This window comes from Protopterus annectens, chromosome 1.part1, assembly GCF_019279795.1.
Source record: "Protopterus annectens isolate FY-2018-M chromosome 1.part1, PAN1.0, whole genome shotgun sequence".
NCBI classification, from domain to species: Eukaryota; Metazoa; Chordata; order Ceratodontiformes; family Protopteridae; genus Protopterus; species Protopterus annectens.
Window position 1 is genome coordinate 1,978,065,640 of NC_056726.1, and position 13,845 is coordinate 1,978,079,484.

Consider the following 13,845-nt stretch of genomic DNA (forward strand, 5'->3'; position numbering starts at 1 on the left):
TAAGCCCATTAATAACTTGGACTTTAATGACAATTTAGTGTTTTTTACAGTGGATATTAAGGATTTATATACTGTAATCCCTCAACAAGTTGGCATCGAGTGGGTTAGGGAGTTTTTGCACATGAGAGGCATGGACAACCAAGAGGTGTACGTCATTGAAACACTCCTTGAGATTGTATTACTCAATAATTTTTCTTTTTTTCAATAATGAATTATACCTGCAGACAAGTGGTGTTGCCATGGGAGCTGCATGTGGCAGCAGTTTTGCTAACACTGTAATGGCTTACTGGGAAAGGTCCTATTTGTTTAAATCCCCTACCTTTAAGAACAATGTGGTCTGGTACACTAGGTACCAAGATGACATGCTCTTTTTATGGAGGGATGAAGTGAATTTGATTGATGAATTCATCAGTGAAATTAAAACCTACACTACCTTTTTGGATTTTACCTTCCAAATAGGTTCAGATTACATTGATTTTTTGGATATTCATCTAGCAAAGGACCTTGGTAACCATAGATTTAGAGCTACCATATACCGTAACCAACTTATTCCAACGCCTTTTTGCATTTCTCCACTTGTCATCCTTTACACCAGAAAAAAGCAGTGGTGAAGGGACAAGCAGTAAAGGCTGCTAGAATGGTTAGTGACTTTAATGACTTTTTAACTGAATGTGACTTGTTAAGATCTATGTTTCACAGGAGAGGGTACCCTATGGCCTTTGTGGCCACTGTGTTCGAAGAAGTCATTAGTAAAAGGTCATCAGGCCACTTCACCCCTTTGTTACACAAAGGTTATAACATGCCATGGTCCCACACTAACATTTCAGTATCTCCTGTGTTTACAAACATACAGGAAGGGGACAAATCAACCAGAGTTTTAGCAACTTACTCACTTTACTCTAGAGTCGTTAGAGAGATTGCCAACAAGAACTGGGCATTCATTTCGGATGATCCCCACCTTAGAAGTTCTTTGGGCTTGACACCCCAACTAACTTTTAGGAGGGGTGTAAATCTGAAAGGCTTGGTTGAAAGGCCAAAAAGAATTTTTAAATTTAACACAGGTATGACAAAATGTGGGAGATGCCGTCAATGCAAGATCATTAAATTAACTGAGAGAGTAAAAATCAGAAATATCACATGCATGATAGATACAACTTTGACTCTCAAGGGGTTGTTTATAGAACTTTCTGTGATGGGTGCGAAGCATTCTATATTGGGAAAACAGAGAGGAAACTAAAACAGAGGATTTATGAGCACGAGTGCAGCATTATGAATAAAACCAGCACTAGTGCTTTAGCCAGACACACTCTCATTTTCCCCAAGTCATAATTTCTCATTTGTTGTTTTACAATTAGTAGAACATAACAAAAGAGGGGGGCCCTGGGAACTTAAATTAGAAGAGACTGAAGTGGAATGGCAAATTGCAACTGCTGCATACACTTTCCCAGGGTTAAATGAAGTTTTATCTATTAAGAGCTTGTTGAAGCTCAAAGCCTTGGCAAGATAGGGGTGGCAGTTTGTTTTACCTAAATGTTTAAAACATTTAACTGATTTTTCTTTTACACTTGTTTCTGAGTAAGAATTTTTTACATGTATTGCAAGATAGAGTAGGGTGAGTTAGCCTTGTAGGATGCATTTATTCATATATTTATCTTGTTTTTTTATATATAATGTAACTAATTTTTTACAATATATTATAATATAATATAATATAATATATTTCAGTTTTCACATTCTTACATAGTATATATATATTTTATTTATTTTTATATAACAATGTTTACTTTTAGGCATTATTTACCATCCCAATTGCATATGTTGTTTGTTGTTTTGGGTTGGAAACGGTAAATGTTATTATTTTTTTCTTACATGGTCAAGATTATCATTTGTGCAACACGGTTTATAACGTCAATGTTGCTTTAAATGATTTATGCTGTATGACATCATGCATTTGGACTGCCTAAGCCCATTGGCTCAGCAGGTTTGTGTAAGGATTTTTAAACTGCGAAGTGTAAGTTTTTATCCGTCTGAAGAAGCTGATATATTTAGTTCAGTGAAAGCACTTATGTTGATTAAACAGTTGGATACTCCATTGCCTGCTCGTTTTCTTTCTTTGTTCCGGTTTTGGCAGTTTGGATTTTCATGTTACTTTATTCTATATCATTAAATGGTGATGGGTCAGTATACTTAAACAACTGAAGGGTGTCAACAGTTCTAAACCCATCCACCCATCAGCTAAGGAGGCCCTTTTTGTGCCATGTCATGTCACTATTGTGGTAATGACATTGCTTCTCTGTGCGTGGGATGCCGTTTGCTCTGGAGATAGCCTTAGATAAGCTGTACCAAGCCTCAGTCTTATATGGAGACCCACTGTAGTCCCCTTGCAGCGGCCTATGGCTGTAGCACTTCACGAGGAGTGCCACAAAAATCCTGAATTCCTCAACACCCTTCCTCTGTGTTCTAAATTTAACACCATCATCTCCCTCACCATGTCTGCAGAAGTCAAGCAACAACTCTGTGTCTGAACTGGTGCCAAATTCCAATCTCTCATTTAACAGCCAGTGCTAAAAGACGCACACCCATGCCAACACCATTTGCGTAATGGAAAGCAGAGATCCATTGCCAGACAAGAGGCATAGATTTTATCAAACAGCAATGAAGGTGTGAAACATGACAGTGAGATTTGCCATGTGTGTTGCTCAGCCTATTCACACTTTTTTCCAACTGTCAACATTGAAATGTTTAGTGGCTTGGCTTGTAATACTTGGTCTTTGAAGGTTGAATTGGATGGCTTGGGACATAATTTGTTGGGACTTGCACACTGTAAAATTTTTAGTTGTATAATGTGGGAATCCTATGAAGTAAAGAATGAATAAAGTTCAAACCTAGTTATCAGTTCTCAGTGCTAAGGCAACCATGGTCATTAGAGATGTACTGTATTCAGTATGAATGAAGATATACTTCAGATAAGCCTTTATGTAAGACACCTTGGGAAGTGCATTCCCATGTAAGAGCAGTATTACTGTTTGTAAATATATTTCAGATGAATAGACTTTATGAGCTGATTAATACAGGTTGGGGTATGATACATACATATTTCACAACACATACTGTCCTAAACACATAGTTGGGCTATGTGAGGGGTCAAGGTGATTTTAACTAAAATGTTGTGCCCATCATAAATATACAAGTGCATTTTTAATAAATTATCATAACTGAGATATGCTACCTAGAAAAGTGTAGGCATGCAAGCATTGCAAACAACCCACTTATGATACCCATTTGTATGTAGTGTTACCTTTCTAATAAAAGTGTCATGAGAAATGACATTCTGACACCCTTTGTAAAAAATAAGTGTTATCTGTATTTGAATGCTGGAGCATCGGTGTTCTGTCCATAAACTCATTGCACTTACACCTTGTTCCACAGAGACAGTTAAACTGCAGGTGTATTTTCTCAACTGTGTACTGTCCAGAGTGTTGACAGCCATGCATTGCCTCTAAGCCTCTCTGTGCTACTGAAAGCTTCTGAAATTAAATTTTACACTTTTTCCTTAAGCAGGTGAGCTGGTTGGCACACCACTCAGCAGCGAGCAACTGCAAAAGGACAGAAGATTCATAAAATAACATATGAAGTTGTAAGATCCTTAAAAATTAAGGATGACAAATATTTGCAGCATTGTCTTGACACATCGTAAACTGTGTTATACCTCATGACTGGTTCAGCTAATTGGAAGCTTCTTCTTAAAGGACCACTATGGGAAAATGATGAAGAAAACATATATTTTTTATCTTGCCATGATTTACTATACCTCCCAAAGTTGCCTTCAGCAAAATAAGTACTCATTCCTAATTTTATTTTGTTTTTACTCTTGTCTGCCCTCATGGGGGCAGACATGGTGATTCCTTTGGAAAGCTAAATCTGTCCTATAATGCAGACTGTGAGGACAAATAGCCCTAGCATTTGTTGTCAGATTAGACTTCCATTCACTTACAATGGAATGCCTGAAAAAAACTGCCAAGTTTGAGAGTCTGCAGCTCCTGTGTCATTGACTGGTATGCACTGAGTTTTACAAATGTTGTTCCTACTGATGTACTACACATTCACTGAAAGAAACTTGCAAAAGTGTCAACAAATTAATGAGATAAAAAAGACTTTTCACAAGGAGCAGTTTTGCAAGTTTCAGTTCCTGGCCAGGTTACTCCTCCCATCTCCCCTCCTTCAGTGGGCTACAGTCTCACATTTCCAGCTTTGCTAGATTCAACTATTTAGTCAGCTTTGCATGACAATCACACTTTATAAAATACATGTGATTGTGACATCATTTATTGCAACTGTTGTCATTGGCAAGAATTACATATAATGTTTCCACAGCAAAGCACTGAAAACAGCGGGTCACAAGGAGTATAGGTGACACATCCAGCATTTGTAACACACACAGTTAGGGTGTCATATTGCAAGCAATGTGTCAGTGCTTCCATTTGACAGCATTATCAAACATAGCCATAGTAAAGATTAGAACCACAGATCAACTCTGATAACTCCATGAAGTCAGTGTATTTACATTTTGTGCTACAGAGTCAGGTAAGGAGCAGGTGCACTTCATTCAGTCAATATAGTTTGGAGTGCTTCAAGCCACATAACGCTGCCAGGACTGTGCTAATAAAAGCTACTGAAATTATACTTGTAATTTTTTCCTTTCAGCAAGGCACCATTTTTGCACCTTGCAAAGCAACATACCAATGGGAAAGGAAAAAAGGAATTAAAAAGTAATTTAAAATAAAATAAAAGACAAACATAACCTGTAACTGCATCCATCAACAGTTATATCATTAGCAGGAAACATGCATCATTTTGACATCTGCTTCACACATTACAAGGTGCATGTAGGCTACATATCCTCAGCATGTCATCTAGTAACACTGCCTCAGAAAGAGGACATACAGACAATGACAGGAGGGCAGGCTTGGCACAGTACAGAGAAATAATCAGAACACAAATCATTCCATTAACAATTACTTCTTACTGACATGATGAATTATTATGAGAGCTTATAAAGGATACTTGACAGACCTGTCCACATTACTCATATGCCACTATAATACTTTACAACTTTTCTTATGATATATCCCTAGATACTCTTATTATTAATGATGACAAGAGGTGACTATACAACTACATCACTTTTGCAACATCATGAAGTATAGGCAAGATATGGAACATTTATCACATACTTCAGCATATGCATTTCATATGCAACATGTTATTATTATATAGTTATTATATATCCAGTTTAAACAAAAAATGTCTGCAGGTCGGATTCAAACTTTGCATCATCTGCCATGTTTCTTTAAACTCATTGCATTTACGTCATGTACTGCAGTGATACTTAAATTAGATGTAGAATTTCTTTACTTGCTGCTGTTCAGAGTGCTTATCACAGCTTACCTTTTCCAATCAAAAATGAAGTAGTGATGGCATACCAAATTAAATTTCTCAGTTTGTACCTTGGGCAGTGGACTGTTGTTCACTCCCACATACCAAAGTCCATGGAAAGGGGTGAACGTAATAAAAAAAAATGTCAATAGTAGCAAGCATCAGGTAATGACAATGAAAATGCAGGTTTGGGAGGTTCCTTACTTTGTCTGTCTTAAACCTGATGTTATGCTTGCGAAACATGCATTACTTCACCCAAACAGCACACTATCTGGATTTGAGCCTTCAAATCAGTTCAATAACAACACACACTTAAGTTTTTTATCCCTGTTTGCCACCAACACAGACTTAGAGTAGGAATCAGAAAATGCACATTCCATAAAGATGTGACTCAGCAGACCATCAAATTATAGGTCCACCAGAAAAAAGCTCAGAAAATGTTCCTTTCTCATTTTCTTGAACATGTCTAGATGAATGTGATATTGACAACATATTTAGGCTAATAATAGCACACATAATATTTATATAAGGATGGCAGCACTGCAGCTCTTTCTTCCCTTTATTTTCTGAGCATCTGCCCCTTCTATCAGCTTAACTAACACAAATGCTGTGTCACCTGCATTTGTTTACATTTTTGTTTCAGTGTGTAATATAGCTGGTTTTATTATAAAACAATTTTTAATTAGAGGATGGAGAGTGTGCTGTTTAAAAAATATCAATGTTATTAACTCATTGACACCTACATGGTGTGAAATGTCATACCACTAGCAAACTAAACACACCTTGCATTCCAGAGAATTTTCTGAAAAATAAACTTAAAAAGGATAACATAAACAAAAGTAAATATTTTGTGAACAATAAAAGCTATTAAAATTGCACAAATTGCAGTGTTATCAGTAAAAAGTATTCTTTGCAGTGATAATAATTGATGCATTCATAGTGCTGCCATAATTGCTGTAATATATTATAATGCACCCAAACCCAAAATGGCATTTTTTGCTAAACTTTCACAGTTTGTTATATCTTAGAAGCTGTATAATGTAGGCATATATTGTTAGAACATTTTTGTTAACCAGACATAAGTTTTCACATGACAACAAGAAATTTCTCTATGAGTGCATGTTTATTGAGGTATTTATAGAAATATGAAAATATATTTTAACTGTATAATTAGCAATATAAATACAATATTTCTCAAGATATGAAAATTACAATGCAAATTTGAATTCATTGTTCTGTGGCAACATCTAAAGTTTCACCTGATGTTATGCAACAGTTTATAAGTCACTTCTATTTGAAGTGTTAAGTACATATGAAAATTTTATTTTCATAATTGCTAATGGACAACAAGCAACATACCAGGTATAGTGTGATATAATGGATAGTGACAAAGAAGTTTCCTATCTCCCACTTATGGCATATCTTACCATAACCCTCAATAATATGTAGGGCTTTTGGTTATGAAAATATAAACATAAGTATGAACATATGAATAATAAGTGATGAACAATGATTAATTTCTTTATTGCGGGATATCCTAGATTAACAATCTTTGTATCATTTTGTTAACTCCTTGCACTAGAAAGTCACTTTGAAAATGAAACCAGACCCCAAAAAAGTTCTGGATACTGTAAGGAGATGTGAGTGTTAATGGAAGTATACAAAAAAGGTACCATAGGCTTGAAAGAGTTAAAGCTGTTTTCATAGCTTACTCAAGTTGCTTCCACGCTTTTCTTAAGTCTAGTCTCCATGACACCCAATTCAGAAAGAAGAGTCTCTGAAATATTGTCTGTTGCTGCAGTCAGAGTAATCATTCACACTTGCATGACAACAAGAAATTCCTCTGAGTGTATGCTTATTGAGATATTTACAGAAGTATGAAAATATGCTTATCTGTATAACTAGCAATATAAATAACACAATATTTCTTAAGATGTGAAAATTACAATGCAAATTTGAATTCAGATTTCTGCAACAAAATCTAAGGTTTCACCTGATGTTATGCAACAGTTTGTAAGTCAGTTCTATTTGAAGTATTAAGTGTATATATATATATATATATATATATATATATATATATATATATATATATATATATATTGTGTTTATTTTCATAATTACTAATGCGACAAGCAATGTAACAGGCATAGTGTGATATAATGGATAGTGACAATGAATTTTCCTATCTGCTACTATGGCATATCTTACCATACCCATCAATAAAATGTAGGGCTTTCAGTTATGAAAATATAAACATAAATATGAACATATGCATAATAAGTGATGAACAATTATTGATTTCTCAGGTGCAGGATATCCTAGATTAACAATCTTAGTATAATTTTGTTAATAACTCCTTGCACTGGAAAGTCATTTTGAAAATATTGCCAAACCCAAAAAAGTTCTGGACACCATAAGGAGCCATGGGTGTTAATGGAAGTATACAAAAAAGGCTCCATAGGCTTGAACGAGTTGAAGCTGTTTTCATAGCTCACTCAAGATGCTTCCATATTTTTCTTAAGCCTAGTCTCCATGATGCAGCCAATTCAGAGAGAAGAATCTCTGGAGTATTGTTTGTTGCTGCAATCAGAGTAATCATTCACACTTACAAGCCATTAGCAGCTAACAATTGTCAGTGTGCCTCCTTGCAGCCCTAGGGTGTGTGAATGCAATTGTGTAGCTCTTTACATGATGTTTACCTCCTCTACACCAAGTGAATTTTTTTGTATTCAGGAAGTCTAATGATTTAACACCTCAGTTGCATCTTCACAATGCTCAGAGGGCTGAATCTACACTATATAAAGGTTAATTGTATAGCCATAGAAGTTCTATTAGGGGAGACTGAATACAGAGAACATGGCACTGCAGTTTGATTTGAGGACATGTAACTACTTTCTAAACTGCTGCCTTGCAAAGGTATGTAGGTGTTTTATAAAGAATGCTTTCTGTTTAACATTAAGGATGGATTGCAGTTGCCAGTGTAACCATTGGTTTATATGTTTGCATTCTTTCTCATCTGCTGTTGGAATAGCCCATGTATAACAGTTATTTCTCTGCAACACAACTTTTTGGAATGGAAGCTACCTGATATTATGGAGTATAATTTTGTTTTCTGTGAACTTGACCAGTTATTGCTAAATTATTAGCAAGGTTTGGGTATTTTACATGTGTAGATCAAAAATATGTTAAGCTTGTGATATCTGTCTGCACACCCTCAACACCAGTGGAGATCCAACTGACGGCAGTGTTCTCCATTTATACTTGTCCTTTGTGAATTCATCTTGTTAATACTGCAAAGTATTACAGAATCACACAACTGCTGTCCTCCCTACATACTTTTACCATTGTGTATCTTGTTGTTGTTGGGGCTATGTATTGAATTGTGTGTACTTGCAGGGAACCTTACTTATCCAATTTTGTTGTGCATAATGGATATATACATTCACAAATATCTGTTTTATTACACAAAATCAGTTGTGGCATCATTATTTTTCTCTTTACTTCTTGTTATACAGGGTTAGGATGTACAAGCTATCTGCACCTCATATGCTACTAGACAGTGACACAGAGAATGAAGTTAGCATCCACACAGTGTGTTGGGACTGATGATTCATGTTATTTGGAAGCATTTCATATTGTACATGCATATGTCTGCCAGCAATGTGCAGCTGGTGCTTCTACCTGTGACTCCTCATCTTTATCTGCTGACACTGCTGGCCCTGGCTGTGGTCTTTGACACTGTGAAAGTACACTTTATTGTCCTTCTTGAAGCTGTTTCCTGAATATTATATTGTTCAACATAGCCAAGACTGTGTTATTACTTCAGCAGACGTCACCGGGTTGTACTGCAGCACACCTCCTGACAAGTCAAAATGACATTCTATGAACATTTCAGCAAGCCAGCTTTATGTTCTGTGCTAGCTTGGTTTGATTATGGCCACATTGTATCTTTGCTCAGAGGGGTTTTATGGGTTTCTCATGGGTGTCAGGACATAACCGTGGTTCCAGAGCGTAACCTGCACCTCCCAGTAGATGCCCTTATGGCTAGTTATCCCAGCAAACATTGCGCATTTGAACAGTTTGCTATATGTGTGATTTGTGAAAAGTGCCTGGTTTACCTACACACACATTACAGATTATCCCTGAGTCATTACAGACAACCTGACAAGTTTATAGTGTGTTATTCATTCCTTTTAATATATGTCCTTCCCTGGTCCCCTGTAAGTTTCTAGAAAGTACTTATAGTTAGTATACATGTAATGCTACACATACCTTGATTTTAACTAGAAGGGTTTATCCACAATTTCCCATGGATCTGTAGTGGGGGCAGAGGATGCACAGTTCCTGTAGCTTTTCCCCATCCACCCTGTATCACTGTAATATTTCAAGGTTATACAATCCATGATATGTTAAAGGGGGTCTGAACACCCTTCTTCTGCTTGGCCAAGGTCTATCAGCAACAGCTTAAATATGAGACTGTTGAACATACTTTGGATCCAACCCAGTTTGGCTTTGTCAAAGGCAGATCCTGCCTCTTAAACTTGGTTGACTTTTTCGAGACAGTCACCAAGGCCATTGATGAGGGAAAGGCAGTCCATACAGCCTACCTCGACCTGGCAAAGGCCTTCGACACAATACCCCACTCAGGTATCATCGAAAAACTCATCAGCTTGAGTGTAAACCCATACATCACAAGATGGGTTGCAAACTGGCTAAGCGACAGAACCCACAGGGTCAGAGTTGCTGGAGCCATGTCAGACTCAAAGCCTGTCACAAGTGGTGTCCCACAGGGCTCAGTCCTGGGTCCACTCTTGTTCGGCATCTACTTTTCTGAAGTACAAGCAAACACAGGAGGGTTATGGCTGACAAAGTTTGCAGATGACTGCAAACTGGGCGCCATAGTCGAAAACACATCTGACACAGATATCCTCCAGAAGGGCCTCACAGAAACGGATAACTGGTGCCAGAGCCATGGCCTGAAGTTAAACGCCAAAAAATGCATAGTCATACCCTTCGGGAAAAACAAGGTTACCCCTAGCTACCATATAGATGGCAATCCACTGAGCACAGAAAAAGTCATCAGGGATCTGGGGACCCAAGTTGACAGTAGCCTTTCGCTTGACACTCATGTTGCTAAAGTAGTTAGGAAAACCTTCTATATCGCCCACCTGATCATGAAGGGATTCACATCTAGATCAAGGGAGGTCATCGTTCCCCTGTACTCATCACTCATTAGACCTATGATTGAGTACAATGCCCCGTTCGGAATGTATCTGACCAGACACCTGATGCAGCTTGAAAGGCCCCAAAAGTTCCTCACCAAAAGGATAAAGGGTCTCAAAATATGTCTTATGCTGCCCGACTGAAAGAACTCCAGCTCTATTCAGTCTCATACCGCTTGCTCAGAGGTGACCTGTGCCTGACATATAAGGCCATGTCAAACCCAGATTTGATGAATATGCTTCACCTCAAAAATCTAGATCCCTCAGAACCACAAGGGCGGAGACTTAAACCTTGACACGGTTATAAATAGAACGTGCTGGAGGGACAGATTCATCACCCAGAGACTCCCTATGCTGTGGAACAAAATCCCGGTACATGTGAGGCAGAGCACCTCGCTGGCCTTGTTCAAGAGGAATCTTGACCAATGGATGGGAGATCGCAGATATACCCCAGGGATTACTTCAGTGTCACTGCTTGACAGAGGCACAGAAAAATGATAGGCATAGTTTTTATTCAAACTAAAGGGGTGGCGAAAGCCACATAACTATGGGCTAGGCTTATAAATGCCCTTGGGCAGATAGCCTAGTATGAACCTATGAACCTATGAACCTAATACATATGTAGGAGAGCAGCAGCAACCCCTAACATTGCTTGTTATCCCTAAGTGTAATGTTGGCTATATTTCAGTAGGTTTTGGAGTTCATGACAAAAGGCACTAAATGTACAGGAAAGATTCCTGAATAGCTCTGCCATCTTAGATTGGTTAATTAGCATGTAATTGTGCTAGTTATTCTTTCATTAGCATACTGCCGAATACAAAATAGTATGCATTTGTGTAGCTATTCATGAATCAGGCCCCAGGATTTTTCAAGCCTCTTCACTGTATTAATTATATGATTGACAGATTTTCATCTTCTAAAGTAAGAAATAAAGTGCACGTTATTTTAGTAACTTAATGCATTTTAGTACCTTTGTATTTTTATATTGCTTGATAAGCTGTTGCAGTTTTATGAGTACTTCACTAATTACACTGTATGAATGTAGCATTACTGAATTTCTGCAACCCATGTTTGTAACTTCTCACACTGTTTTTGTTCATTCAGTTCTTCTGGGTGCACTGAGGAATTCTCTCCCCAGATACCATATGAGAATGGATTCTGTCAACTATGGCTCACCCAGTAAACAAAATGTAAATAACAAACTACATAAATATTAGCTGTACATTGAAAAATGTATTTCCGTGTACTGTTCTCTCTCAGCTAAGCCTCATCTTACTGGAAGGATGTAGAGCCTATGTGTACATTATAAAGTCCATTCCAAACTGTTGGCATGTGTCCTGTTTTGTGACTGCAGCACACTTTGTACTAGATTACTACATTTAGTAAAGCCTGCCCTAGGTTTTTCATGGATATTCTTTTGAAAGAGTATGCCTGCCAGATCAAATACACCACTCTCAGTATATTTAATATTGTTTATCTTTGCCTTTTTTTTTTTTTTAATAAGACTTCTTTATTGGAACTAGCTGGTGTGCATATATGAGTGCATGTTTTTGTCCCCCTCCTACACACCCAAAAGCCTCACCCCACTATTGTTAGAGTAAAGATCCATCATTCTGAATGTAGGCTTCCTTTGAAAAACTGAGATGTTGTTTGATTTTTTTTTTAACTCAAAGGGAAATAATTGATTTAATTGTGTGATTTACAGGAAGTTGAAGATGAAATATTTGATACGGAGGTTGTCATCTTGGAAAGCAATACTGATAAGCTGCCACCTTTGGGAAAGATTTGCAGGACAGATTCCCAGATTACTGTGTCACCAAGGTAATGAAACATTATTTTTTACCCTTTTAATGTAAATCATTTAGAATAGACTCAAAAGGCAAATAAGTAATAATCTAAAAAACAAGTAATCTCTGTGGTATCCCAAAAGTCTCAAACAACCCACTAAACAAGTATAGTGGGTCCAAAAACAAAACAGTGTAAGAAACTTCTCCGTCTGGAAGATATATCTAGTTAATCACTGTACATTAATAAGATCAGATAATGGTAGTAGAAGTAGTGAACTTAAACTTGTTGTAAGTCAGAAAATAATAAAAACTATAATATGAAATATTATACAAAATTACTAAATATTCAAAAGTAACCGCGATGGTGGTGCTGCGGTAGCGTTGTCGCCTCACAATAAGACGTTGTCCTGTTCGATTCTCAGCTAAAGTGTCTTCTGTGTGGAAACATGCGTGAATGGGTGTATCTTCGATGAAAGTTGTACGTCAGGGCTGGCAACTTGGTACGTAAAAATCTACTGACAATCATTAGCGGACCGGAGTTCCACTGTGGCGACCCCTAACCGGGAAAAGCCGAAAGATACAACAACAACTAAATATTCAAAAGTAATCCAAGCAGGGTAGACAGTCTGTTTCCAGTCAAAAATCCAAGCAATCCAAATAAAACAAAAACAACAGAGTAATCATTTCATCACAAACTTACTATATATATATATATATATATATATATATATATATATATATATATATTTATATACATACACACATACATACACACACACACACACACACACACACACACACACACATACTTTTTATCAGGTATGGGAGTGGTTTATTGTGCTGTAAAACACAGTGTATTGGCATACATATTAACAAATTCACATCCCTTCCCCCATCAGTGTGACATTCAAGCTGGTCCTGCCCTACTTAGTAACTGTCATAATAATATAACCCTTATGTACTTTAAATAAAATTAATAATGATATGGTACCTCTTATTAACTAGGTTATTAATTCTGTGATACGTCATGGTTGGAAATATATATACATTAGACCACTGGCAATCTAAAAATATATATTTTATCCACTTTATTTAGAATGATGTTTCATAACAATACTAGCTAATTATACAATAATATTTTTGTAGATAGTTTTTTTGAGGTTCTTGTACACAGACCAGAAGAAGTCTAGAAGGACGAAAGAGATCTTTATTAACAATAGGTTGTGGAAATAGAATATGATTTGCACAATCGATTTTTTGCATGCAAAATGTATATGTATATATTTATATTTATTTTTAGATTGCCAAATGGTCTAAGGTTTATATATTTCCAACCATGTAGTATATTGTCTCAAATAAAATTACAGACTTAATAATCTGGTTAATAAGAGACCACATCA

The 13,845-nt window shown here is 36.8% G+C and overlaps 1 protein-coding gene across 2 annotated transcripts in view; it reads left to right on the plus strand.

Annotated features, from left to right (window-relative positions):
• The window catches only part of LOC122813124 (phosphofurin acidic cluster sorting protein 1-like), a 3,500,289-nt gene that overhangs the window by 1,612,377 nt on the left and 1,874,067 nt on the right, over nucleotides 1–13,845 (plus strand). For both annotated transcript variants that reach the window (XM_044085266.1, XM_044085275.1), the window contains exon 12: nucleotides 12,364–12,479. In XM_044085266.1, the coding sequence (XP_043941201.1) occupies nucleotides 12,364–12,479 (116 nt within the window). The remainder of the gene's footprint in view (nucleotides 1–12,363; nucleotides 12,480–13,845) is intronic.